Here is a 27,468-nt window from a genome sequence, read left to right as displayed (position 1 = left end):
AAACCTGGAGAAACAGTTAATACTGATCGCTACCAACAACAAATGATCAATTTGAACTGTGCATTGATCGAAAAACGTCCACAATATGCTCAAAGACATGATAAGGTGATTTTGCAGCATGACAACGTGTCGTCTCATACAGCAAAACCAGTCAAAGAAGTGTTGAAATCACTTGGATGGGAAGTTTTATCGCACCCGCCGTACTCTCCAGACCTGGCTCCATCCGACTACCACCTTTTCGCATCGATGGGGCACGCGCTTGCAGAGCAGTATTTCGCCGATTTCGAAGAAGTTAAAAAATGGCTTGATGAATGGTTTAGCTCAAAGGAGAAATAGTTCTTTTGGAATGGCATCCATAAATTGCCTGAGAGATAGGCAAAATGTATAAAATCAAATGACCAATACTTTGAATAAATATATTTTAACTATCCATTGTAAATAACGTGTTTTCTTTAGCGAAAAAACCGGAAAGGAATTACCGACACACTCGGTATACTATACTGAAACGAGAACTTGACGAAGACGAACGTTGTCAAGAATCAAGATATCTCGTATCGTCAGCTGATAGGATCGCTGATGTTCTTAGCGGTTGGATCAAGACCAGATATTTCATTCGCTGTGAGCAAACTTAGTCAGTTTCTGGAATCGCCTACTACCATACACTGGTCAGCAGGAAAGAGAGTACTCAGGTACTTGAGAGGTACTAAATCGCTGGAATTGACTTATGGAATGAAAAACGAAACAACAGAAGGTAAAAATTTAATAGCCTTCTCGAATGCGGATTATGCGTCATGTGTAGACACCCGCAAGTCAATTAGCAGTGTTATCTTGATCCTGAATTACGGACCTATCATTTGGTTATCAAGAAAACAAAATGTAGTTGCCACTTCAACTACAGATGCCGAATACATAGCAGCTCATGATACATCAAAGGAAACTGTGTGGGCTCGTAGTTTTTTACAAGAGATCGGATGCAGACAACTCGGACCAACGACTCTTTATTGTGACAGTAAAGCAGCGGAGGCTTTAATCAAGAATCTAGCGTTTCACAAGAGGACCAAACACGTAGACATAAAATATCATTATGTAAGAGACGTGGTTAAGAATGGACAATTAACAGTTACTCATGTAGCAAGTGACAAACAACGAGCGGACTTATTAAAACCACTTCCAAAACAAAAGTTTTTTATAAACTGCGAACTTTTGAATATGACTTTAAACTCGTCGAGTGGGAGTGTTGCGATGAGTGCGACTCGTCTTAGATGGCGCTAGAGTTCGCAGGTTAATTTTTCTCTAGTAAAAACCGTTCTAGAGTGTCGTACAGAAGAAGAAGCTGCTGTCCCGAGCACGGTCTTACATACAGGTCTGGAAACTCCTCCAAATTTTGGTGGTGGGGGTAGTTCCCTTATTGAAGCCAAATAGTTTGTAGCCCGGCCACGGCGCTGTCGTCTAACTCGCAGATAAACATAGCCTGAAAACTGCAAAACCGTAAGATAATAAATTGTTGACAAAATTCGCAAGTGACAAACTTATTGAAAAATGAGATGTGTGGTACCGAATTGTAAAAGCGGCAGCAGAACCGAGTAGAAACGTTCTCTATTTCGAATGCCAAAAGATATTGTTACGTGGAAAAAGTGGGAAAAAGCTATTCCGGGTACTGTAAAGTTGAATCAGACAGATACTGTGTGTGTGAAAACCATTTTAACGAGGAAGATATTGTTCGTGAATGGATAAAGTTCGACGCAAATGGTCAAGAAATTGCACAGGTGAGTTTAATGTAAATATTGCATGTGCGGTTTGAAGAGGTTCTTATTCATATCCTGTATTTCTCTAATGAAGGTCGCATACAAGCGTCAGAGGCTCAAGCAGTTCGCTGTGCCCACAAAATTCAATGACGTTCCAACAGGAAAGGAAAATTGTGAGCCACTGGATGAAAATACGAAGCGAATTTCGAATTCTCAAATAAATTCTCCAGGCATTGTCCAGTCCTCAGTTGGTGTCATGAAACCTTCAATTCAAGAAAACAGTATAGTCGAAGCAGTCATCGGTGAGTTGCCTTAAACAAAAAGTATTTATTGTAATATTGATATGAAAAAGATAGAATATAAATAATTGAAACATACATAAATTGCTTTCATTGATGTTTCAGATGTTGCTCATATTTCTTCACCAGTTCCAGTTGTTGACTCAGGCACTGAGTTGTCGGTCTCTCCAATGAAAGTATTGAGTTGTGAAACTGCAATTACTTGACTCTTTTAGAAATTCTTCGGCACTATACGCCAATGCGCGGGATGCAACGATCATCCAAACTGCCCAACATTTTTACAATTATACAAATTGCTATCGGTGTATAGCGTGATTAAGCCTCCGAAATACGGGAATTGCACCGTGTCGTCCAATAAGAGGCCGGCGACTTTGATCTCTATCAGCGACATCAAAGCTATTTACAGCAACAAACGTGAAGGCAAAAGTGCGGCATATATGCAAGAAATTAAAAAAAAAATTAGATCAAGTGTTGTAACACGATTGGGAGGCGGACGATATCATCGATCCTCATTCCGAACACGATTATGCCCTTTCCCCTATTCTCGATTGTATTATCTACTACGTAACAGGTTTTCTATGTTAAATATATTTTCGCAATGTGTTTGTCCAAACCAAAAAACGTAGGTTTGTATTATGTTGATAATAACGCTTGCTGTACTGCACTAATCATTGCATGGCTTATCATTGATTCAGCTTTATATATGTCGACGTAGAATTCATGTTCTTTTTCTTTAAGACCAGTATTCATAATCGGATCTTACTTCAAGATCGTCTTAAGTAACATCTTAAGTTTCCAATACAGCTCAGTGATTGGCTTAGGTCATCTTAAATGTTTACTTAAGACGATGTAATATATAACATCCGACTATGAATACCGGCCTAAGGACGGGGCGTTTTTATTTTAAAAGATGATTAAAAATTATTGCATTGTTTTTCCAGGTTATTTATGCAAGCAAGTCCTTAAAAAATATAAATCCTGCTCAGTGTGTGAAGAAGCCGTGAGATTGAAAACCAGCTGCGGATCTTCGGAGTCACAACTGGTTGAAATGAAATCACGCGGTGGTCTTATTCACGCTAATCTCCATTTCTTTCATTTAATCCGCTATATAGAAGCATCGTTTGCAAAATATTCCTCTCGTGTTGACGTCTTCGATGTAACTCTCGATAAAATACTTGATTCTTATACCTTCACGTTTCCCTGTAAAGAACATGCATCTGAAATCCTGTCTTATGCTATAGTTTATTATTTAAGATTAAGAATGAGGCAAACTGCTCACCAGGAAAATTTAAAATTAAAAAAGAAATTTGTTGTAAAGAAAAAATTGTCCAAATTAACTAATGAATAAAATGCTTACGTAAGTGAAAATTAATAATGTCCTTTCTCACCTTGCAATACTTTTTCACATTTAGCCAAACACTGTCAATTTCAATTTTGGAATACCTATGGTAAAATAAAATGAAGAAACATTGAAGAATTCATTTTATTGGGTGAGTGCAAAAGCTCGTGCGGAGTTTCAATAGATGGAGTTATAAACGTCGTAAAGTGTTGTTATTAATACTTCCATCTACATATTATATAACGTTGGAAAGGTGACGTCTTCAGCTGTTATTAAAAAAAAAATCATTTGTTTTCATACAAACTGCTTCGAGAAATATCACTTTAAAAATGAGTATCGATAAGGTGCATTTACGGCATGTTATGCTTTATGAGTTTCGGAAGGGAATAAACGTTGCCGCAGCCGTAAAAAACATTCAGGATGTTTATCAGGATGAAGCACCAGCTAAACGAACTGTGGAAAAATGGTTTGCTAAATTTCGGCGCGGAGAATTTAACCTTGAAGACGAGCCACGCTCTGGTCGACCTTCTGACATTGATGACGATGTTTTGCGTACTTTAGTGCTCAATAATCCGCGAATTTCAACAGAAGAAGTTGCTACAGCACTAAACGTTGTCCGATCAACCGCTTTTCGGCGTTTAAAAAAGATAGGATTCGATTTGAAGCTCGATATATGGGTGCCCCATTTGCTGACCGAGAAGAACAAAATCAAGCGAATTTCTGTAGCCGTTTCTTTACTCGGGCGGCTCAATAACGAGTCGTTTTTGGATCGACTAGTGACGGGCGATGAGAAATGGGTCCTCTACAACAATGTTCAGCGCAAACGGACATGGAAACAATCAGGTGAGCATGGTGACGCAATGCCAAAGGCCAGTTTGCACCCGATGAAGGTGATGCTCTCTGTTTGGTGGAATTGCAAGGGCATAATCTATTTCGAGCTTCTCCCCGCTGGCGAAACGATTGATTCGGACAAGTACTGTCGCCAATTAACCAATCTGAATCGAGAAATAAAAGAGAAACGTCCGATTTTGTCAAATCGCAAGGGAGTCGTCTTTCATCACGACAACGCCAGACCACACGTTTCGAAAAAGACGCTGCGCAAACTGAAGAGCCTGAAATGGGATGTCTTAACGCATCCACCGTATTCTCCTGATATCGCACCATCTGACTATCACTTGTTCCGGTCATTGCAAAATTATTTAAATGGAAAAAACTTTGACTCTTTGGAGGCCTTAAAAAACGGCGTCTCTTCGTTCTTCGAATCTAAACCGCGCAGTTTTTATGATCGAGGCATCCGTATGCTGCCAGAACGTTGGGAAAAGATTATAGAAAACGATGGAGAATATATCATTGATTGAATAAAGATTTTTGTTTGCCTAATCACTGTGTGACTTTTACTCAAAAACTCCGCACGAACTTTTGCACTCACCCAATAATTTATACCTATTTCATTTTAAAAAATTAAATACCTGCACAACTTAATTAAATTAATTTAACTAAACTAAATTAAAAGGAGAGAAAATGGAAGAGTTGGTTTTTATTCATATTTACCTTGGCTTGATAACTTGAATACGTAAAACTAGAAATACCAAATTACACATATAAAATAATAACTCGTTTTTTGTATTTAATTTTTAAAAGAAAAACTCGTGTGTATTTCTTTTATATACTTATTTCATTAATTTATCTTATATCATGTAAAGCGTTCATTTTTTTTATATTGCTTTGCGAAATAATTTAAAGCAACACCCAGAGAAATATTTCAGTATATTAATTCAGGTTGACCAGATTAACATCTTTCAATCGATATATTTGTGTAACAAATACGCGAGTTTACCACTCTGCTCTTACCCGTCCCCGCCAGCGTCTCACCCCCGAGCGAGCTAGATTGCAACGCCTCTAGTGGCTATTACAGAAAATAAAATTGGCTTCAATAAGGGAACTATCCCCATCACCAGAGTTTCCAGACCTGTATGTAAGACCGTGGTCCCGAGTCTTGCCTTTTTTGTTTTGTTCTGTTCGGGTTAAAACCAGGAGTTGAGCTCTGTGTATGGATTTGTACGTCAATTGTTCTAACAACTGACATTCTGTATTCTCAGTCTAGACTTACACACACATATATATATATCATATACAAAAGGATCGATCATTTCTGTTCTAACAAGCTTTCCTTTGTTTTGTCCTCGCCGAAGGAAAAACATAACCTCACAACAATGTGTATTAGCTTTTATTAATATCTTTCGAAGTTTTCGAGATTTTTTACCTGTTACGTTTGGAATTTAGCACCCTATATATATATTTATTTATATATATATATATACACAAGGAAACTTATAAAAATACAATATTTTAGCCATACATATTCTAGAATATTGAAGTAATATTATTGTGATCAACTAATAACAAAACATTTTAGAGTAAAGATTTCGAGCTTTAAAATGCTTTTTCATTCATTACGATACGACAATTCCAATAAAAGTTATAGCCGTTTGAACTTTCATAATATTTTTAGGAATAAAATATCCCTTACTTATCTTCGAGTAGTTCAATAACTATCACAATTTATAATAATTATCTCACAACAATAGAAATCAAAAAAATAGAAATCTTTAGAGTTAATTACCTTATAAATGCAGCAAAAGTAGCATTTGTATTGTAACTTGCGAAAAAAGAATTATATTATGTCAAATCTAATATTATATTATTATAATATATTATGTCAAGCCTAAGATAATATTATGAATGTGATTTATTATATTTATTATTATTTTTATTATCATTTGTATTATTATTATTACTTTTATGTAACATAATAGAAATAGTATACTTATTCAACATACATATTAAGATGTAATAACTAAGACAAATGTAATAACGGTATGCAACACCAGGCTTCGTCTTGATATGGAAGTTGAATAGCTTTATTAATTATTACTACAATTGGCCATATTATCAGGTCCGATAAATTTTTCACCACATATATATCCATATGTTGTGAATTGCAAGGGTACAGTGGCAAAGAATTTTTTGTTAACCATTTTCTACCAATAATGACCGGTGTTTCTTCTTTATCATAACAGATATGTTCTATAATAGTAATTGTTTTGTCTTTGAGATAACAACAATTGTTAAGTTTCTTGTCTGTCAATGTAAAGTCCTTGAATTGAATTGCGCAATAAGCATTGATACAATTCATTGGAAGAACCTTTGAACATTTTTTTTGCAATAAAGGTGTGGAACATCTATTGCAATTATTTTCACAAGGTGCACTAGAATTTTCTAATATTCTTCTGTACAGTTGTTGTAATGGTTCATCGGCTTTTCGTATCATTTTTTATTGATTGCATATAGTTTTCAAAAGGAAATGCGGAAAAATTATCCAATGATCCATACATTAGTACGTCTTCATTTATGTGAAGTAAGTTGTGCACATTATAAATTACAGTTTCGTCACCATATAATTGTTTAAATGTTTCTACAAATGCAGTAAGTAGGTCTTTGCTATATTGATTGTTACGGAAACAATCTATTGGATGACAATATCCGCATTGTACAATTTAATACATTGAAATGTAATAAATTATCTGCAGGCAAAATATTTTACAGTACAACTGGCTCAAGATATAATAAAGTTTGCCGCAATTCAGTTGCTTTCCAACGACTCACTTCATCCAACGAACGTGGTTTTCGAGCAAATTCTTTAGGTATCCATTTCGACGTAGTATAATAATTAACATCTCTGATAACTTTATTCTTTTTCGTTCATTTAATCTTGATGTCTGATATCCACTTAGCCATAATAGCAACATTTTCTTCATGACACCTAGACATACTAGGTGCATATAATCTAAAGGGAACTGTGAAACCATAGGCTGTATAGCTGTATACCATAGGCATATAGCTGTATTGATTCGAAATGAGATACACCAGTATGATGGTCTTCTTGTATTCTTTTGCTAAAATTTTGATCAGTTCGAAGAAGTGCAGTGGATTTCAAAAATAACATATGATGGTTAGAATAAATGCCCTTTTGCATACATTTTCCACATCCAAAATATCCATTATGTGATTTTGCACAAGTAACGAAAGCTCTTGTAGGGCTATCACAAATAACACATCAAATTTGTACAGTGTATTTTTTTCCACCGAATACGACTCCTGCATTTTGTATTGCAGTATATTCTTCGCAAAAAGGTGTCAAAAATGCACCTACAAAACATGATTTTGAATATCCATGATATGCAGTAACAACAAAGGGTGTAAATGCTTTTTCACCGTAAATTTTTCCCAATAATGGCCAAATTTGACTTTTACTGCTTTTTGATATTGGTAGTCCATCTATATTCAAGTCTATTAAAATAATTTTATTTTCCACTGTGCATTTAGTACGTGCCAATTGTTCAATTATTGCCTTTTCCAGGCTGTAATGAAAAAAACTTCCATTTTGTGGCAAGTTATATACGATATTATTTCTCGGCGTGTTTAAAAGCGTTCTTGCATCTTGTGGTAAATCGCTGTGACCACATTTACGCAATTCACTTAGTAATTTTGAGAAAGCAGTCTGAGTAATATTATGCTTTAACCTCCAGGAACGTAACCAATTTGAAAACTCTGAAGTTGGATCAATATTTTTGCTGATATTCTGTCCATCTTCCGATTCAATATGAGCATTAAAACTTGGGAGAAATTCATTTGAAGCGTTATCAGAATTAGAGTCAAGTGAATTACATTGCTCTATAAGCACATTTTCATTAGTTTGCGACTCACAGGTAGTAACACCTATGTTGACTGTAGATGTATCGACATGATAGTCTAGCGATACAATTGGTTTACGCTCATATCTCTCATAAGCTTGAAGGCGCCTATTTTTTTGCCGCACAGATAATTCCTGAAATGTTTTCGGCATCTGTGAATTAAAATATTATATACTAATGTATAAAATATTTAAATTTGTTTCTTACTAATCGTTTTATTTATTCATTGTAATATTATACAGAATAGATTATTTATATCAAATTATTCTGTAATATATTATATAAATGTTTTAAATGTACTCATATGTACATATTCTTTTTACGTTTTCTGTAAGAAAATATTTCTGATAAAGTAATATCGTTTAAAGATGGAAGTGTTAAAATTAATTTTTACTTTTTCAAGTCAATATTAAAGGGAGGTAGTAGGTCGACAACATTTAAAAAATCAATTTTAAGGAGTTAAGATTTTTAATGTGTGTGTGTGTGTGTGTAGTGCACAGAATATAAATATCAAATTATATTTAAATCCAGCAATTATTCACAAAGTTATAAAACTTAAAATCATGGAATGCGATTTCTGCTATGACACAGTAATATACCCTTCGTGCTCTTTCTCTGATTACAGTTGTTAACGCGCGTGAGACGGACATTGGACATGGCACACTTTTATTTAGGAGTACAAATAAGTTTCCACCGTTTGACAAAAGATGGTTAGTGGCCTCATCAGAAGGTTATGTTGAAATTGTCAGATGTAAAACATAATAGCGTAAGTTTGGACATCTGGTAACAACATAACCTTGAAGTATTAGTGACCCCGTATTAGCATCACATAATTTTTTTCGTGCGAAAATGTCAAATTTTGTGCCGAATAAGCGTCATTTGCGGGAACTTTTGATTTGCTTCTTTAATTTGAAAAAATCTGCTGCTGAGGCGCATCAATTGCCTGTAGAAGCATATGGTGAGATTGCTTTAAGTGAGAGAAGTTGTTGTGAGTGGTTTCAAAAGTTTAAAAACGGTGAGTTTGACGTGGAAGACAAAGAACGTAGTGGAAGGCCGAAAGTGTACGAAGACACGGAATTGGAAGCATTATTGGAGGAAGGTTTGTGCCAAACGCAAGAAGAACTTGCACTTACATTAGAAGTGACTCAACAAGCAATTTCACATCGTTTAAAATCGTTGGGAATGATTAAAAAACAAGGAAATTGGGTTCCATATGAACTGAAGCCGAGAGCCGTTGAACGCCGATTTTGCACGTGTGAAATGCTGCTTGCCAGGCATAAAAGAAAGGGTTTTTTACATCGTATAGTCACTAGTGATGAAAAATGGATCCATTACGATAACCCAAAGAAGAGAAAATCATGGGGATCACCTGGCCATGCTTCAACATCGACAGCCAAACCGAATATTCATGGAAAAAAACTCATGCTGTGTATTTGGTGAGATCAGCTTGGTGTCGTGTATTATGAGTTGCTCAAACCGTGCGAAATCATTACTGGAGCTCTCTACAGAGCACAATTAATGAGATTGAGCGGAGCACTCAAGGAAAAACGCGTCCATTACTACTCCAGACACGACAAAATTATTCTCCTACATGACAACGCTCGGCCACATGTTGCAAAACCGGTCAAAACCTATTTGGAAACACTTAATTGGGAAGTCCTACCCCACCCGCCGTATTCACCAGATATTGCCCCTTCCGATTATCACTTGTTCCGGTCGATGGCACATGGCCTGTCTAAGCAGCGCTTTACATCATATGAAAATACTAAAAATTGGGTCGATTCGTGGATAGCCTCAAAAGATGAAGAGTTCTTCCGACGTGGTATCCGAATGCTGCCAGAAATATGGGAAAAAGTAATGGCTAGTGATGGATAATACTTTGAATAAAACGTAATGTACCGTTCTTTCACAATAAATTCCTAATTTTTGATAGAAAACGGCGGAAACTTATTTGTACTCCTAATAGCAAAAGGGTTAGATTGACTTTAAAATTACATTTTGTCACCGCATGTTGTAAGACCGTGGCGTGAATATGTAAGAATTATTGAGAATATGTAAGGAAACTATTACAAAAGAATAGTCGACTGTGATTAGTCAAATCTTATTCTTATTGACTTGTGTCTGACACTGCAAGGGTACAAGGGTGCAATGGTCTTTAATCTCATTGGGTGCATTCAGTACTACAACCGCTCACTGAGCACTAAGTGAGCTCTTGCATCTGATTGGTATATATTTTTAAATCTAAAAGAATATACCAATCAAATGTAAAAGCTCATTGAGCGCTCAGTGAGCGGTTGTAGTACTGAATGCACCCATTGTCAGGCGAATGCCATTGTTACAAATTATATCATCTTTTCTTATATTGGGTGTACAAATTAGTTCGGTCCGTTTTCAAAAGATGGTTCCGGCTGTTATGAATGGTTCATAGTGACTGCCGATTTTGGCGGTTTCAGAGAGGTTAGACATCTGCCAATAATATTCAGTTTACATCGCTTTGAGTTTCATACAAAAACCTTGCTTTTTAGTGTTGAAAATGTCGAATTTTGTGTTAACCAAGCAGCATTTGCGGGAGGTTTTAATTTTCTGCTTTAATTGGAAGAAAAGTGCAGCTGAAGCCCATCGAATGCTTGTTGAAGTTTATGGTGACGCTGCTCCAACTGATAAATCGTAGGGAATGGTTTTGACGTTTCAAGGATGGAGATTTCAGCGTCGAAGACAAGCCTCGCTTTGGACAGCTAAAAAATTCGAGGACAAAGAATTAGAGGCATTACCCGAAGAAGATCAGAGTCAAACGCAAGAGGAACTTGCAGAATCATTGGGAGTGACTTAACAAGCCGTTTCCGTACAATTGAGAGACATGAGAATTATTAAAAAACAAGGAAATTGGATGCCTTATGAACTGAAACCGAGAGACGTTGAAAGGCGTTCTTCATGACAACGCTCGGCCTCATGTCGCAAAAATCGTAAAAAAATATTTGGAAACGCTCAAATGGGATGTTTTACTGCACCCGCCGTATTCTTCAGACATTGCTCCTTCTGATTACTGGTTGTTCCGAAGGATGTAGCACGATTTGGTAGGTCACCGGTTCACTTTTTTCGCAGATATCGAAAATTGGCTTCAAACTTGGATCGCCTCAAAAGACGAGTCATTTTTCGAGATGGAATTCGAAAATTGCCTGAGAAATGGGAGAAAGTAGTAGCCAGCGATGGAGAATACTTTAATTGATCTGTTCATTCATTTTGTTTTGAAATAAATACATCTTTTAACACAAAAAACGGACCGAACCAGTTTGTACTCCCAATATATATCATAAACCAGGAACATATGGACTCATCAAGGATATATGAAATGATCTATTTTTATTTTTCACTATACAGGGTGTCTCAGAACTTTGGGACACGAGCTCCGTAGGGACATAGAGCTAAGAGAGAAGAACAAAAGAGTCCTCTACCATAATGTGAAAATCGTAATAGTTTTTTAGTAATAACCGCGTAAAGTTTAGCGTTCTCCACGCTCATCGCGGCCTATAGACGCTCTGCGGCAAGCTGTGTGCGTAGGGGCTGAGCGATAACGCGTTTCGCGCTGACTGTCGCGATGGCGTCTTGGCGCTTTGACGCCGCGCGACAGTCAGCGCGAAACGCGTTATCGCTCAGCCCCTACGCACACAGCTTGCCGCAGAGCGTCTATAGGCCGCGATGGGCGTGGAGAACGCTAAACTTTACGCGGTTATTACTAAAAAACTATTACGATTTTCACATTATGGTAGAGGACTTTTTTGTTCCTCTCTCTTAGCTCTATGTCCCTACGGAGCCCGTGTTCCAGCGTTTTGAGACACCCTGTATATTCTTCTAGAATGATACTGACAAGGAGATGTCACGAACTGCTAATTCTACTTTTGAATGTGCAATGCTTTGAATGTGCATAGTGCATTCGAAAGGGGAGGTCGAGAGTATAAACCGTGTCAGAGCTTTTGAGTGTATGGGCTTTAGTTTCGGAGAAAATTTATTGTAAAATGATGTATTTTTCAGCTGTACGGTAAGTACAATGGATAGCCATAATTTTGCATGAAGCGCGCTGGCTGTGCAGGTTAGGCGTGCGGCTACTATTTTGCGTCCGTGCGAGCAGAGTTCAATTCCCCGTAGTGACAATTTTTTTTGTTTTTTTTAGAATAAATGATTGTTTATGAATTAATTGTAAATTTATTTATTTATTATTCGTTATAGTAAGAAAACGTATACATAATGAAAAATATCAATAAATTTTGTGTTTTTATTGTACTGTGTCTTTATTCATTATAAAATTTCGACATCACTGTACAATGTTGCGGGTGATAATTTATATAAAAACATTCGAAGCATAAATGAATCGCACACTATGAACATTTTATAAACGAAAACTGCGTATTGCAGATACATTTTTTCTTATGTACATCCGGTGAAAAACACAATTGATTAACATTATAAAATATGTCACGTTTATCTGCTAATTTTGACGCGTACCAAGCGAATTCAATCATTTTTACATATCGCGGAGCACATAATAAATAATGAGTTAATGATTGAATTCGAATTGCATTATATCGCGAATTTAATTCTTTTTTTCTTCGCTAACCATAATATCCGGACAATTTTGAATACGTTTTATAATAATTTTCACTTGCCTATAAAAATAAACGCCGCAAGGTTGGCAGATTGGAGTACATTTTGGCGGTATTATTTGCAAATTGCATGTTGGTTTGTTTTCATCATTTACAAAAATTTCATTGTACATATGAATATTTTTTTGACCTCCCCAAGAGTCGACAATCATCAAGAAGGAATTGTTTCCAACATACGATTTTACAACTGTTTTTAAATATTCTTTATACAATTGAGAGGTCAGTTTACCCGACTTTGAACAAACGACAATAACATTTTTACATAATTTTACAAGTTTGTCAACTTCTGCTTTGACACGGACTCCAAATGTGTCTCCAGGTTCTTGTAAACATACAAAAACTTTATTTAATAATATTCCGGATTTTGTCATGGAATATTGAGCAGTATACGAATGAGTTATCTTATTTAAGTCGCCTATAAAAAGTTCTACTGTTTTTTCACCCTTATGGGTGTACGTTCTTGAAACATTAGCTCGATACTCACAACCTGTTTGATCTGTATAGATAATATAATCAGAATCGTAATCCGTAGAAATTGATTGTATCAAGTTTTGAAATTGTATTGCAGATTTGGAAACTTCTTCTGGCGATTTCATTTCTCTTTTGGATACATAGCGAACGACGCGACGATTAGAAATGCCATAATTTTTAATAAAATTCGTTACCCAAGATGCCGATGCTGTAAATTGAAAAAACGTTTCCTTCTGTTTCGTTGTCTGCATCTCGAAATTGCATTGCAGTAGCCATAGCCCACTGCTGTAATTGTCGCCTTGTTACTAATTGTTTATGGTCACGTGCTTCAGAAAATTCATAGACACATTTTTTTACATTATCCAGTTTTTCTGCATAAGTGCCACCATTTATTACATCTTTTCTAAATCGTGCAATATCAGTTTTGTGGCGTAAATGTTGTTTAAATCGCTTTTGTAGACCATGAAAACTCCATGTTGGATGCTCGTTTGCGGTCATAACAATCTTTAATTTTGTATCAAAAGGCACTCTATCCTGATATGAAACTTTCTCAGGTGGCACATATTCTTCCTCCGATGTTGATGATGTCGATTCTTGCAGTTCCTCTTCTTGAATATTCTCTACTTCTTTTTCGTTTGGTGAAAAATATTCCACATCTTCTACCAAAGCAAACATTTTCCTAACATTGAAACGAAGCTTTCGAATAATTTTCCAGCAACCTCTTTAGCCGAATGCGTAAATTTTTTGGGTACTTCAGCATAAATCAAATCAAATTTTATTAGCATATCTGCAAAAAAGGAAATATCTTTGTATATTTCTGCATATGTTCACAAATGTGAGTGTTTATAAAAATATACACACAAATTATTTAATTATTGTTATTTGATTATTAAATTATTTAATTACTTATTACCTTTAAAATATGCAATGCTGTCAGTTAAATCTTTTGTAATATCACACTTTGCCAATGCTTGGATATGTTCTTTCAAAAACAAATCCACACTTGACCCTTCCATTTTTATTATATAAAATCAATTTAACACAAAGGATGCTCGCAGACTTGCTTACTGATCGTCACACGTGAGAACAGTGAGGGAAATCCAACGGACTTTAGGGTCACGGTCCTAACGGTTGTTGCCTGTGCGCATGTGCCACAGACAAATACTAGAAACTTCTTAAAAAGTCCGTTATATGATGCAATTCGAATTCAATCATTAACTCATTATTTATTATGTGCTCCGCGATATGTAAAAATGATTGAATTCGCTTGGTACGCGTCAAAATTAGCAGATAAACGTGACATACTTTATAATGTTAATCAATTGTGTTTTCCACCGGATATACATAAGAAAAAATGTATCTGGAATACGCAGTTTTCGTTTATAAAATGTTCATGGTGTGCGATCCATTTATGCTTCGAATGTTTTTATATAAATTATCATCCGCAACATTGTACAGTGATGTTGGAATATTATAATGAATAAAGACACAGTACAATAAAAACACAAAATTTATTGATATTTTTCATTATGTATACGTTCTCTTACTATAACGAATAATAAATAAATAAATTTACAATTAATTCATAAACAATCATTTATTCTAAAAAAAACAAAAAAAAATTGTCACTACGGGGAATTGAACTCTGCTCGCACGGACGCAAAATAGTAGCCGCACGCCTAACCTGCACAGCCAGTGCGCTTCATGCAAAATTATGGCTATCCATTGTACTTACCGTACAGCTGAAAAATACATCATTTTACAATAAATTTTCTCCGAAACTAAAGCCCATATACCCAAAAGCTCTGACACGGTTTATACTCTCGACCTCCCCTTTCGAATGCACTATGCACATTCAAAGCATTGCACATTCAAAAGTAGAATTAGCAGTTCGTGACATCTCCTTGTGAGATGAGCTCTACAGTCAACGCGAAATTCTGGCCAAAGCAGCCAGGAGCTTTAACGAAAAGGAATAAAATAAATTTACTTTAATAACTAAACGTATCGAACAAATCGTCGCAATAAAACCTAACTCGAGTCGATTTTAAAACAATCAGTTAAATGGGACCCTATTGGGAAAGTGTATTGTGGTAGCAGTCTACAACAGTGCTGGAAATGAAGTGAACACAGCGAGCCAATTTCAAAGGCACCACCTGCACTTCTCCCACTACCTCTCGAAGCGCGGCAGCCGAGCCGCCGATCGCGCGTGAGACGCTCTGCCGCAGGAACGGTCTCGTATACGAAATAAGATGGGATTGCACCCTCTGTCAAACCAAAATTAAAATATTTATTTATCCTTACAAAATAATTCTTACTTAACCTATCATTGATAATAAAATATTATGATGAAATATAAAAAATTCCGTTTACCAGATTGCACCTACCACAGCTGAAGACCTAAAGGATCGCATTAGACAAGTGTGTAGGAGTATACCAGCCAACGTTCTCAGAAAAGCAGTAGATGCATTCGATAAACGATTGCAATTATGTAACTAACAGAATGGTGGTACATTTGAGCATTTGCTGTAGATAAAAATATGTACACATTCAATGTAACTTCGATGTGATCCTACAGAGTCAATCAGTCTTGCTTTCATTGGCTGGATCAGGATCTTGCCTTTACTGGCCGGAGCAGAATCGTGCCTTTACTCGCCGGATCAATATTGGGCAGTGGTGCCAGAAAAGCAATCCGGTAGCATAGCACAGCGTGTGAGGGGTAGCGCACACAACAAGCAACTCCGCGTCCGTGTGCGTTCAGTGCTTCGGCCGGCGTCGGGCTTTAGACAAGAGCAGACGACGTCTGTTGTCTCTGTTTTCGCCGAGCGATACATATAGCTAACTCCGCCGGCCGCGGAAATCTCGCGCTATAGACTTCTTTTGTTATTTCGCCGCTCGTAGGCCCGCCTCACGTATTTAGAAACATTATAATATAATTCTTATGTCGTTCAGAGTATGCATTGTTAAAGTTGTAGACATTATAGGAATATTGTGAGTAGTAGGTAAATGAATTTTGCCTGAAATCCCCGAATTTTTGTGTATGTGAAAGATATTTGCTATATCTCTGAGTACTACATTCAAAGATATTGTAAAAAATACCGGGCATTATTAATGTTATAATTATGCAATCCGTCACACACAATAGTAATAATGCCCGGCACTCTGCAGAATATCTATAAACCAGATATCAGAATACTCAGAAATATACCAAAAGCATTTTGGAATAACGAATACTTTCAGATGTCGGCCAGCATCTGTTACTTTTCTATTGAAATACATAGTGCTCGGGAATATTAATTTATTTAACAACCGCGATACAAGAACGGTAGTGCTTCCTAGCATAGTCTAGTGATTATATTGCTTGATTTTATGGCCACATTTCTATATCCTGTTTTTCATACTGTCTCCTATTACATAAATCAAACGTAAAATGCAATTTAAATTAAATGCAATATAATTGCAATATAATTGCAATATAAATGCAATATAAATATTTATTCGTTACAGAAACGATATAAAGGAAATAAAGATATGAAGGATAGAAGGAACAGAAATAAGAAATAAAGAAATCCACTCTTGGCCAACATATGTCATTTTCGTCAAAACAATTTTGGTAGTTATTGAAACACTTACGTATTGTTTATTCAAACAGAATTAAATAAAAAATGAAATGAAATGATATTTGCTGTGTAAAAAATATTTCTTCTATTAATATATCATATATATTATTTTGTGTGTAACAACTACATGTAGTAAAAATTAAATTATTCTATGTTCTACTCTTTATATCCGAGACAACATAACTTTCAAGAGACATCTTGGAAATGCTCTAAAGATGTCCTCAGGATGTTGAACGTCCTCTGGACATCTTACAAGGGGAGGACGCATCGACCGGGAAACGGTTTGGAACGAAACTTACGGAGTTAATAGTACTTGACTACTAATAACTCATAGTAATAGCATACGACGCAATACCTCTTCGTTTTCGAGAAAAAACGGTCTAAAGAAAAGAGTCAACAAAGTGTACGAGTTAGTAAGAAGGATATTCAACGAAGCGTCGTAGCGCAGCAGCGAAGGTAACGGACTACCGAAGTGACGGCTGAGGTTCGATCCCTGCTGTATGGTCTTTTTTTATTCTGTAAGCATAAAAATGAAACAAAAAACATTAATAAATAATAAAACTGCGTTTCTTAAATATATTAGTGTTTGTTAAATATATTATTAATGATTTAAATTGCAAAGAGACCGTAAATTTTATCTATAAAATATATAGTGTATGAGAAAATTTTTATATAATAATTGCAATGGAAATAGGAATAAAAATATTGTTATGAAATATGCTACTAACCCTTTACGGTCGATGCCGCCACAGTGGCGGCATTCGTAAGTCGTCGTAGAAGGCCATGCTGCCAGGCTGGCATTCATGATCGCCTGGCGTGCGGCACGGCAAATAAGGCTAGCGATAATGAAAGAAAACTATTCTCCCGATGCTAGATTCAAATGTTTAGATCAACTTATAGATATCCATGTTTATCGATCTCTTCGAAATCAGCCGATCGCAAAGAGTAAAACTAGTATGAGATAATTTTTCGTAATCTTATATCGTATATATAAAATATTTATTTCTGTACAATTCTCTATGTTGTATTGAAGTCGTGTTGTGTTGAAGTTATGTTGTGTCTTTACCTCTTCTGGCAATCCTCCTCCAAAAACTTCCTTTGTGTCATTCTAAACGATCGTTAAGAATGACGAAATGATTCGAGCATCGGAACAGTCGTCAGTAAAGCAAGCAGCAGTGTGTGTTTACTAGTGATACAGAGCAATTCGGTGATCATATTTAAATTACATATATCATAACAATGTCAGAGAATCCTTCAACAAGTAAAATAGTTGGTGTAGAATTGCTAGAAGAAAGATCTTTTGAAAATGAAGATTTTAAAGGTGAATTCACTAATGCTCTCGTATATGCGAATTCTATTTACGAGAATAATGAATTATTATCGAAAAATCCTGCAGCGAAAATATATATTTTTACTCCTATTTCCATTGCAATTATTATATAAAAATTTTCTCATACACTATATATTTTATAGATAAGAATTAGGGTTTTTTTTGCAATTTAAATCATTAATAGTATATTTAACAAACACTAATATATTTAAGAAACGCAGTTTTATTACTTATTAATGTTTTCTGCTCCATTTTCATGCTTATAAAATAGAAAAAAACCGTACAGCAGGGATCGAACCTCAGCCGTCACCTCGGTAGTCCGTTACCTTCGCTGCTGCGCTACGACGCTTCGTTAAATATCCTTCTTACTAACTCGTACACTTTGTTGACTCTTTCCTTTAGACCGTTTTTTCTCGAAAACGAAGAGGTATTGCGTCGTATGCTATTACCATGAGTTATTAGTAGTCAAGTACTATTAACTCCGTAAGTTTCGTTCCAAACTGTTTCCCGGTCGATGCGTCCTACCCTTGTTAGGCTTAAGTAAAAGCATATGCGCTTTTTTCCTTTTAATACTAGAAATATTAAATTATTTTCGGCCTTTCTGAGTCTTTAAACATTGTGTTTACGTCAAACGCAGAATTGTGAAAGTTTCTGGACTATTTATTAAATATTCATTTCAATCTGATACAAACTTCACAAGAATGTTGTTTTGAACATAACAAATTCAATATTTGTTTACAATACTACAAAAGAGTCAAAAATAATTTAATATACTACTAATGTAAAGGTCACTTTACACAATGTATTGTTCGAGATAAATTTGGGTTATATATCTATTTATGTAATATATTGTATAATGTAGCTAACAATACATGATTATTAAATGTGTACATATTTATTATATATATTTATTATTTATGTGTATTATTATTAAATGTGTATATTTTTATTATTTTTATCATAATTACTCCAAGTATGTTATTGTTTTCTAAATCCAATATTTTCCGAATTCTGTCGTAAAGTATACATCGTGTAAATGACCTTAATATAACTCTCTATGCATTGCGTGTCTTCCTATGTTCTATTCTTTATATCCGAGACAACATAACTTCCAAGAGATATCTTGGAAATGCTCTAAAGATATCCTCAGGACGTTGAACGTCTTCTGGACATCTTAGGCTTTCTTTAGGATATCTCTTCAAAGTCCGTGTTGTCTGGGATTTGTCTATCGCTTCTATCTATATTCTATTTTTGTAGTTCCTTTTATTCTTTTATTATCCTTTTTTTCTATATTTCTATCTATTCTGTCTTCTTATCCTTTCTCTATTTCTGTCTTCCTATCCTTTTTCTATTCTCTCCTATCCTTCATCCCAACTTTCGGAAATGCAAAATATTTTTTTTTAATATTGTATTCCTTATATTGCAACATATTTTTTCTATTATAACATGTTTTATTTCTACATGTTATATTATAAGAAAATTATATGCATATAACAATTAATGCAATTTTAAAAGAAACTAACGTTTTACATTTCCTTCTGATGGAAAAGACTATCACCTTCGCGCGGTTTCGGTTGAGCAACGTTATGTACATAGACTATTAGTATAAGTGTAGAACTATTAGTGCAACACTATATTTTTTATTACATTATAACGATATTATATCCTAATGAAAGCCTAAGACGTCCAGAGGACGTTCAACGTCCTGAGGACATCTTTAAAGCATTTCCAAGATGTCTCTTGAAAGTTATGTTGTCTCGGATATAAAGAGTAGAACATAGAATAATTTAATTTTTACTACATGTAGTTGTTACACACAAAATAATATATATGATATATTAATAGAAGAAATATTTTTTACACAGCAAATATCATTTCATTTCATTTTTTATTTAATTCTGTTTGAATAAACAATACGTAAGTGTTTCAATAACTACCAAAATTGTTTTGACGAAAATGACATATGTTGGCCAAGAGTGGATTTCTTTATTTCTTATTTCTGTTCCTTCTATCCTTCATATCTTTATTTCCTTTATATCGTTTCTGTAACGAATAAATATTTATATTGCATTTATATTGCAATTATATTGCAATTATATTGCATTTAATTTAAATTGCATTTTACGTTTGATTTATGTAATAGGAGACAGTATGAAAAACAGGATATAGAAATGTGGCCATAAAATCAAGCAATATAATCACTAGACTATGCTAGGAAGCACTACCGTTCTTGTATCGCGGTTGTTAAATAAATTAATATTCCCGAGCACTATGTATTTCAATAGAAAAGTAACAGATGCTGGCCGACATCTGAAAGTATTCGTTATTCCAAAATGCTTTTGGTATATTTCTGAGTATTCTGATATTCTGAGTTTATAGATATTCTGCAGAGTGCCGGGCATTATTACTATTGTGTGTGACGGATTGCATAATTATAACATTAATAATGCCCGGTATTTTTTACAATATCTTTGAATGTAGTACTCAGAGATATAGCAAATATCTTTCACATACACAAAAATTCGGGGATTTCAGGCAAAATTCATTTACCTACTACTCACAATATTCCTATAATGTCTACAACTTTAACAATGCATACTCTGAACGACATAAGAATTATATTATAATGTTTCTAAATACGTGAGGCGGGCCTACGAGCGGCGAAATAACAAAAGAAGTCTATAGCGCGAGATTTCCGCGGCCGGCGGAGTTAGCTATGTGCATCGTTTGACGAAGACAGAGACAACAGACGTCGTCTGCTCTTGTCTAAAGCCCGACGCCGGCCGAAGCACTGAACGCACACGGACGCGGAGTTGCTCGTTGTGTGCGCTACCCCTCACACGCTGTGCTATGCTACCGGATTGCTTTTCTGGCATCACTGATCTTGGGTCTTGCCTTCACTGGCCGCATCAGAATCTTGCCTTCACTAGTTGGATCAATCTTGGGTCTTGCCTTCACTGGCCGGTGCACCTTGGGTAATGCTAATGCCGACGGAATTGTAACTTTCAAGCCTTGTAACTCGTACTGTTTAAAAAAGATTTTATTATAGTGTTTTGGGAAGCTCTCGAGATAGGCTACAAAAATACGCAGTGGAAATAGGGGATTCTATTTGAAAAAGCAATGTAACTCCATGTGACCTTGGCATGCTCACTCAAAGTCAAATCAATGACACCATCTTATGTCCCCTTGCAAACCAAATTTAAAGTTGACATACCGTTGGCATTCGCATTACCCAATGTATACGTGGGAAGGTTGAAGTATTCTACTGTCTCTTGTCCGTTATTAATAAATTGAAAATATTGATTATTAAAAATATGCTACATCTTTAGGTCTCTTTATAGAAGACTATAACTATAAGACTGATAACTTAGTTAATTTCGTCGAAGCGATATTGAAACATCCTCAAAACGTTACGATTTATCATTGATTGGTGATAATAAACAAGAATTACAATGATAAGCAGTTGAAATAAATAATATATACTACGTAAAATTAAAAATTATATAGGTTGATATTGTATCAAACTCGATCTGCATTTAACTCAACGTGTCATCAACCGTTTCGAAGTTGAATTTAAGTCGGATCAGTATTATTGTTCTAACTGGATTGCTACTCGTGTACATGAAGTTAGCTCCACCTTTTCCGAAAATTGCTTTTTTGAAAGTTGTTTCAGGTTATTCTTACTTTGTACTACATTGTTCCAAAGCGATATTATTTTATTTCAAACAGTTCTCTAATGAAACGAGAAAAATTGTTTTTTTAGCTGGTCCCTCCTTTTCTAAAAATCGAACATTATTTTATCGTAACAGATTATTCTATTAGGAGTGCAAAAAAGTTCTGAGTCCTAGATTTCATACTACTGAAACCAATTTAAATTGCATTAATTTTCCCGCCCTCTTGCGGTTTTAAAGCAGTGACATTTGGTCTTTCGAAACATCGTGCGATTTGGCGTTTGATGCACATAACCTTAAAATCAGCAGTGTTCATGATGGCAATAACAAAAGAACATATTCGATTTTCCATCCACTTCGCGTTTCATCTGAAGAAAAATGCTGCTGAAGCCACTGAAATGATCTGTGTTGCATATGGAGAGAATGCTGTAAGTTATGCTACGTGTAAAAGGTGGTATCAAAAATTTCGCCAAGGAGATTTCAGTCTTGAAGATGAACCGCGTGCTGGACGCCCTCAAAAGATTGAAACGGACGAACTGCAAGCATTGTTGGATATAAACTCTGCACAAACTGAAAAGGAGCTTGCAGAGCAACTTGGCGTTACGCGACAAGCCATTTCCACACGTTTACATGCAATAGGAAGAGTTCAAAAGGAAGGCAGATGGGTTCCGCATGCACTGTCCGAAGACAACAAAAATCGACGGCGTGACACGGCACTCACTTTGCTTTAAAGGTTCCGGAAAAAGGATTTTCTGCACCAAATCATTACAGGTGATGAAAAGTGGATACTTTATGATAATCCGAAGTGTAAAAAATCATGGGTTGACCCTGGTCAACCTTCGATATCGACGCCAAATCCAATATCCACGCCAAGAAGGTTTTGCTTTGCATATGGTGGGATTGGAAAGGTGTATTGTATTACGAGTTGTTACAGCTGGGTGAAACAGTAACGGCAGATCGCTATCAGCAACAATTGAGCAATTTGAGCAATGCGTTTGAAGAAAAGAGGCCATTTATTGGCAAAGGACGTCGTAAAGTGATACTGCTTCATGACAATGCCCGACCACATGTTGCGAAAGTGACTCAGGACCATATCTTTGCGTTAGGCTGGGAACTTCTCCCGCACGCGGCGTATAGCCCAGACATGGCACCTTCCAATTACTACCTATTCCGGTCTCTGCAGCATTTCTTGGCTGATACACATTTTGTGACACTTGAAGAGATACGAAAATGCATTGATGACTTTGTCACCTCGAAGCCGGTGAGCTTCTACCATCAGGGAATTCGCAAGCTGCCCGAAAGATGGCAAAAGGTCATCGATGCAAACGGGGAATATTTCGTTGATTAATATAGTTTTGTTTGTTTTTAAATAAATTTTGAATTTTGCAAAAAAAGGCTCAGAACTTTTTTGGCTCCTAATAGTTGTTCCAAACATTGTCTAGCAGAATAATTCCGTAAGTCGTACCGGAAGTTCAGCAAATGAAAGAAATGTCCGACATACGAATATTCCCTGACCAAAAATAAACATACTCTTCCTTTCATATTTCAATCGACAGCTTTTTGTTCTGGGTTGTTCTAAACCTAGATAACATAGATCTATAGTATAAATGTCATATGTCATATAGTATAAATGTCATATCATCTACGGTTCTCACAAAATCTGAGAAAATCGATTTTTTAACGGTCACCATTAAGAATAAACATACCTTTATTTTCGTATTCCAATCGATAGCTTTTTATTATGGGTTGTTCTAGACCTAGATAACATAGTTCTATGGTATGAATCTCGTATCATCTATGGATCTCACAAAATTCGAGAAAATCGATTTTTTGACGATTACTGTCAAGAATAAACATACCTTTCTTTTCCAATCAACAGCTTTTGTTCTGGGTTGTTCTAGACCTAGATAATATAGTTCTATAATATTAGGTTGTCTAAAAAGTATTGAATCTTTGGAGGTCAAAATTGAGAATACATTTATTGTTATTTGAAAATAACATTATGAAACCACATATGCACCATTTTGTTCGATGACCTTCTGCCATTTTTCTGGCAACACCATAATCCTGTCGCTATAGAACTTCTGTGATTTCTGGTAAAAAAATTGTGACACGTGGTTTTCATAGGCTTCTTTTGAAACTAACTTAACACCACTCAAGAAGTTCTGCAGAGACCGAAACAAATAATAGTCTAACAGTGCCAGGTCCGGGCGATACATTAAAATCTCCCAGCCAAGTTCTCTCAATTTCTGACGGGTCGTTAAAGACGTATGCGATCTGGCGTTGTCAGCGTGGTATACGATGCCCGTTGATCAGTTCCGACCGTTTTTTTAATTGCTTTTTTGAGGTGCAATCGCGCTAATTGTCGACAGTACAGGTCCGAGTCTATCGTTCTGCCTGGCGGCAGCAACTCATGATGCACGATGCCCTTCCAATCACATCAAACACACAGCATAACCTTCCTGGGCGTCAGTGTAAACTTTGCCACAGACTGTGGAACTTCTCCTTGCTACGACCACGATCTTTTTCGCACATTGTTGTCGTAGGTTATCCACTTTTCATCACTCGTGATTAACCGTTTCAGAAATGGTTCGATTTCGTTACGTTTCAGTAGAGATTTGCAGATAGAAATTTGATCGAATAAATTTTTTTGAATCAGATCATGTGACTCCCAAACATCGAGCTTCTTTTTGTAGCCAGCTTTCTCCAAATAGTTTAACACTGTTTGGTGATGGATGTTTAGGTCATTGGCGATGGCATGACTGCTTATATGCCGATCTTGCTTAACTTTTACCAGAGTATCATCTACTTTTTCTGTGATTGATCGCCCACTGCGAGGAGCATTTTGGATATCGAAATTTCCAGAACAAAAGCGACTGGACGATCTTTTGGCTGTTGCTTTTGATAACGTATTAAGATATAGAAGCCCATAAACAGCACAAATTTCTTCACGGGTCTGCGCAGCATTTGCGCCTTTATCGAAATAAAATTGTAAAATGTAGTGCAGTTTTGCGGAAAGCTCACTCATCTTCACGGCGCAATACCTTACGTCTGATTATAAGAATTCCAACACTTTTTGTACGTCTATTAACTTCAACTGTGAGCTGTCAAATGACGTTAGGCCTGACCTGCTGCGACTCATATACCCTGAGATTTGGGACACTAACGCTATCTCGTGTGCAAAAGGCTCAATACTTTTTAGACAACCTTATATAAATTTCGTATTATCACGGTTATCATAAAATTCGAAAAAAATCGAGTTTTTAACGGTCATCTTCAAGAGTAAATATACTTTTCCTTTCGTGTTCTAATCGGCAGCTTTTGGTTCTGAGTTTTTCTAAACCTAGGTAATATAGTTCTATGGTATGAATCTCGTATCATCTATAGTTCTCAAAATTGGATAAAGATCGAATTTTTAATGATTAACGTCGAGAATAAACATATTCTCTCTTTCACGTTCTAATCGATCTAATCGAGCTTTTTCTTCTGTGTCGTTGTGGACGTTATGAAAGACAGGTTCCTTTTTATTGTACACACATACCGCGGCGAGAATTTGCAAAATGCTGTCAAAACTACATGTATCTTTGACAATTATGTTATGCGACCGCTTCTACCGATTAGAGAGCGGGCAAATATTCGCGACGACCTCTCAGTCGCCCTCCGACGCTTCCCCAAAATGCACAAAGGAAGGAAGACCGCAAAAAAAAATCTAAGTTGGGCGCCAGGCACGCTTCTCGTGTCCACCAAAACTAATGGTACAATTCGCGGGCTCGATCGCCTACGAGACCGATAGCTCTTTATGATTATAATCGGAGTCGGGAGTGGATCTCTCTTTGTGGGGACAAGGAGGGTACCGAAATTGATAGAAACGGCAAGATTTCGAACAAGGAAACAAACGTATATTTTCGTCCATGCGACAACAGAATTACAAGCGTATATTTTCGTCCGTACGACAACGGAATTATACCCGAATCGACAATCAGTGCTATGTTCTTCGATATAACACGGTATTTCGCGTACGGCTTACAAAATTTTAACGAATGACTCCTGACGGAGAGGCGAGAGCGACCACGGTTTGTCCTCTTGTCCCACGACCCGCGATTTCAGTAGCGGCCTACACCCGCTCCTGAGAGAAAGAGATGCCCGGCTCCCCGCGTTCCGCGGAAAGACGGCTTCAACTACCAATACTTAACACTAATTTTCGCTAAAGTCCGACAGCCATCGACCGGTCCCGCCGCGCAAGCGGTTCACCCGGACACAGGGGCAATTACAAAAAGATACCCTTACAAGTTCGCACGCCTGCGGCAGACTCCCTCGCCGGTGTCGCGCTCCTCCGATAGTTCCTTTCGCTCTGTCTCGTCTTCTTGTCTCCCTCGCTCTCTCTATCTCGCTCTCTCTCTCTGAATCCGACGCACCCGCACGATAACCTGCACGCTTGGACGCGACTTCCGCTTCGATGCACTGGCCACGCACGACCCACCGGACTCGATCCTGCGGTATACTCACGGCACCAAAAGACAACGATAGCCGGGCACTTGAGTCGCGATAGCTCGTTTCTATTTCTTTTTTTTTCCGTAACTTAGATTTACGTCGCTCTACATCCGCGTCTTCGCAAGGAGTGTCCTTTTTCCAGCTAGTCGCGCAGACATTGCCCCAGTTCCATTCCCGGATCTGTTTTTTTCTTCCGTGATCACGCGATGTCGAGATGCTGTTCTATGTCTTTTTTTCTCTCTCCGCGCATCTCCTGCGTGATCCAAGCTCCTTGTTGTTATGTGCCGATTCCTGGCTTGTTTTCTTCGTTGTCGACAACACACAAAATGAATCGGCAGCGGTACGATAATAACGGCAAAAATTCTCGTAAACGGGAGCCTTTAGCGGAACTGAGATATCACCTGCGGGGTCTTTCAGTCCTCCCGTCGCGGCTCCTTGCGTCCTTCACTTCTTCCTCCCCGGCCCGATCTCATTCGTCCGTTTCTCATGCTGGTCGGAGGATACCCGCGGCGATAGGGGCATACACTTTGTCGGGACGTGGGAGTATCACAAAAAAAGGCAATCTCGCACTCTTCGGTACGAGATCGCTCGCCAACACGAAATGTACTCACGATAATTTATCCCTATAAAGTAGCTCGCCCGCGATTGCGGGCGAGCGCGACGTTCCCCGGACCCTCTCGGAGGCTCTCAGCCTCTTGTGACGAGCGATCCCAAAATCGCCACGTCACAGTTATTAAATCCTACTTTTAAAACAGATAAAATATTGCTCATTTTATAACACACTTATAGTGGAACATGTTTTACAAGATTTGTCTTTTATAACGCTCAAAACGACTTACAAGGAAATGATATGAACTGTCCCTTACCGATTTTGATGGACTTTGGATATGTTGTAGAGCAATAAAAATTATTAGACACGTATTTTTTATGTGCGTATCTCAAAGTTTAAAGGGTGAAACAACCCCTTGAAAGAAACATTTTCACTTTGCGAATATCTTCTAAAGTATATGAGGTATTCGAGGTATATGAAAAAATGTTTCCTACAAAAGTTTTACAGCATTTTATACTGTTTGCAACGGTATATTTAGATTTT

General features: G+C 36.7%; 2 protein-coding genes across 6 annotated transcripts in view; both read left to right on the top strand.

Moving 5' to 3' along the window:
* Atg4a (Autophagy-related 4a) overlaps nucleotides 1-27,468 on the top strand; it is a 456,226-nt gene that overhangs the window by 24,253 nt on the left and 404,505 nt on the right. For 3 of the 4 annotated variants that reach the window (XM_025306187.1, XM_025306185.1, XM_025306186.1), the window contains exon 2: nucleotides 8,763-8,847. The exons of the other annotated variant lie outside the window; for it this stretch is intronic. In XM_025306187.1, the coding sequence (XP_025161972.1) occupies nucleotides 8,763-8,847 (85 nt within the window). The remainder of the gene's footprint in view (nucleotides 1-8,762; nucleotides 8,848-27,468) is intronic. 4 annotated transcript variants of the gene reach the window in all.
* LOC105190339 (retrovirus-related Pol polyprotein from transposon TNT 1-94) lies at nucleotides 468-3,486 on the top strand. 2 transcript variants are annotated; one of them, XM_019844704.2, is made up of 2 exons: nucleotides 468-2,047; nucleotides 2,986-3,486. In XM_019844704.2, the coding sequence occupies exons 1-2, from the start codon at nucleotides 1,789-1,791 to the stop codon at nucleotides 3,390-3,392; spliced, it is 666 nt and encodes a 221-aa protein (XP_019700263.2). In that variant the 5' UTR covers nucleotides 468-1,788; the 3' UTR covers nucleotides 3,393-3,486. The 2 variants fall into 2 exon arrangements, with proteins under 2 accessions (XP_019700263.2, XP_011151349.2); XM_011153047.3 differs by lacking the exon at nucleotides 2,986-3,486 and adding an exon at nucleotides 2,150-2,932.

Source organism: Harpegnathos saltator, unplaced genomic scaffold, assembly GCF_003227715.2.
Source record: "Harpegnathos saltator strain DR-91 unplaced genomic scaffold, Hsal_v8.6 scaffold765, whole genome shotgun sequence".
Classification (NCBI taxonomy): Eukaryota; Metazoa; Arthropoda; class Insecta; order Hymenoptera; family Formicidae; genus Harpegnathos; species Harpegnathos saltator.
The sequence above is the reverse complement of the archived record's forward strand: the minus strand, read 5'-3'. Positions and strand labels throughout refer to the sequence as shown.

Coding starts and splice junctions, on each gene's coding strand:
- LOC105190339 (XM_011153047.3), top strand. CDS start 577: ATGTTCTTAGCGGTTGGATCAAGACCAGATATTTCATTCGCTGTGAGC.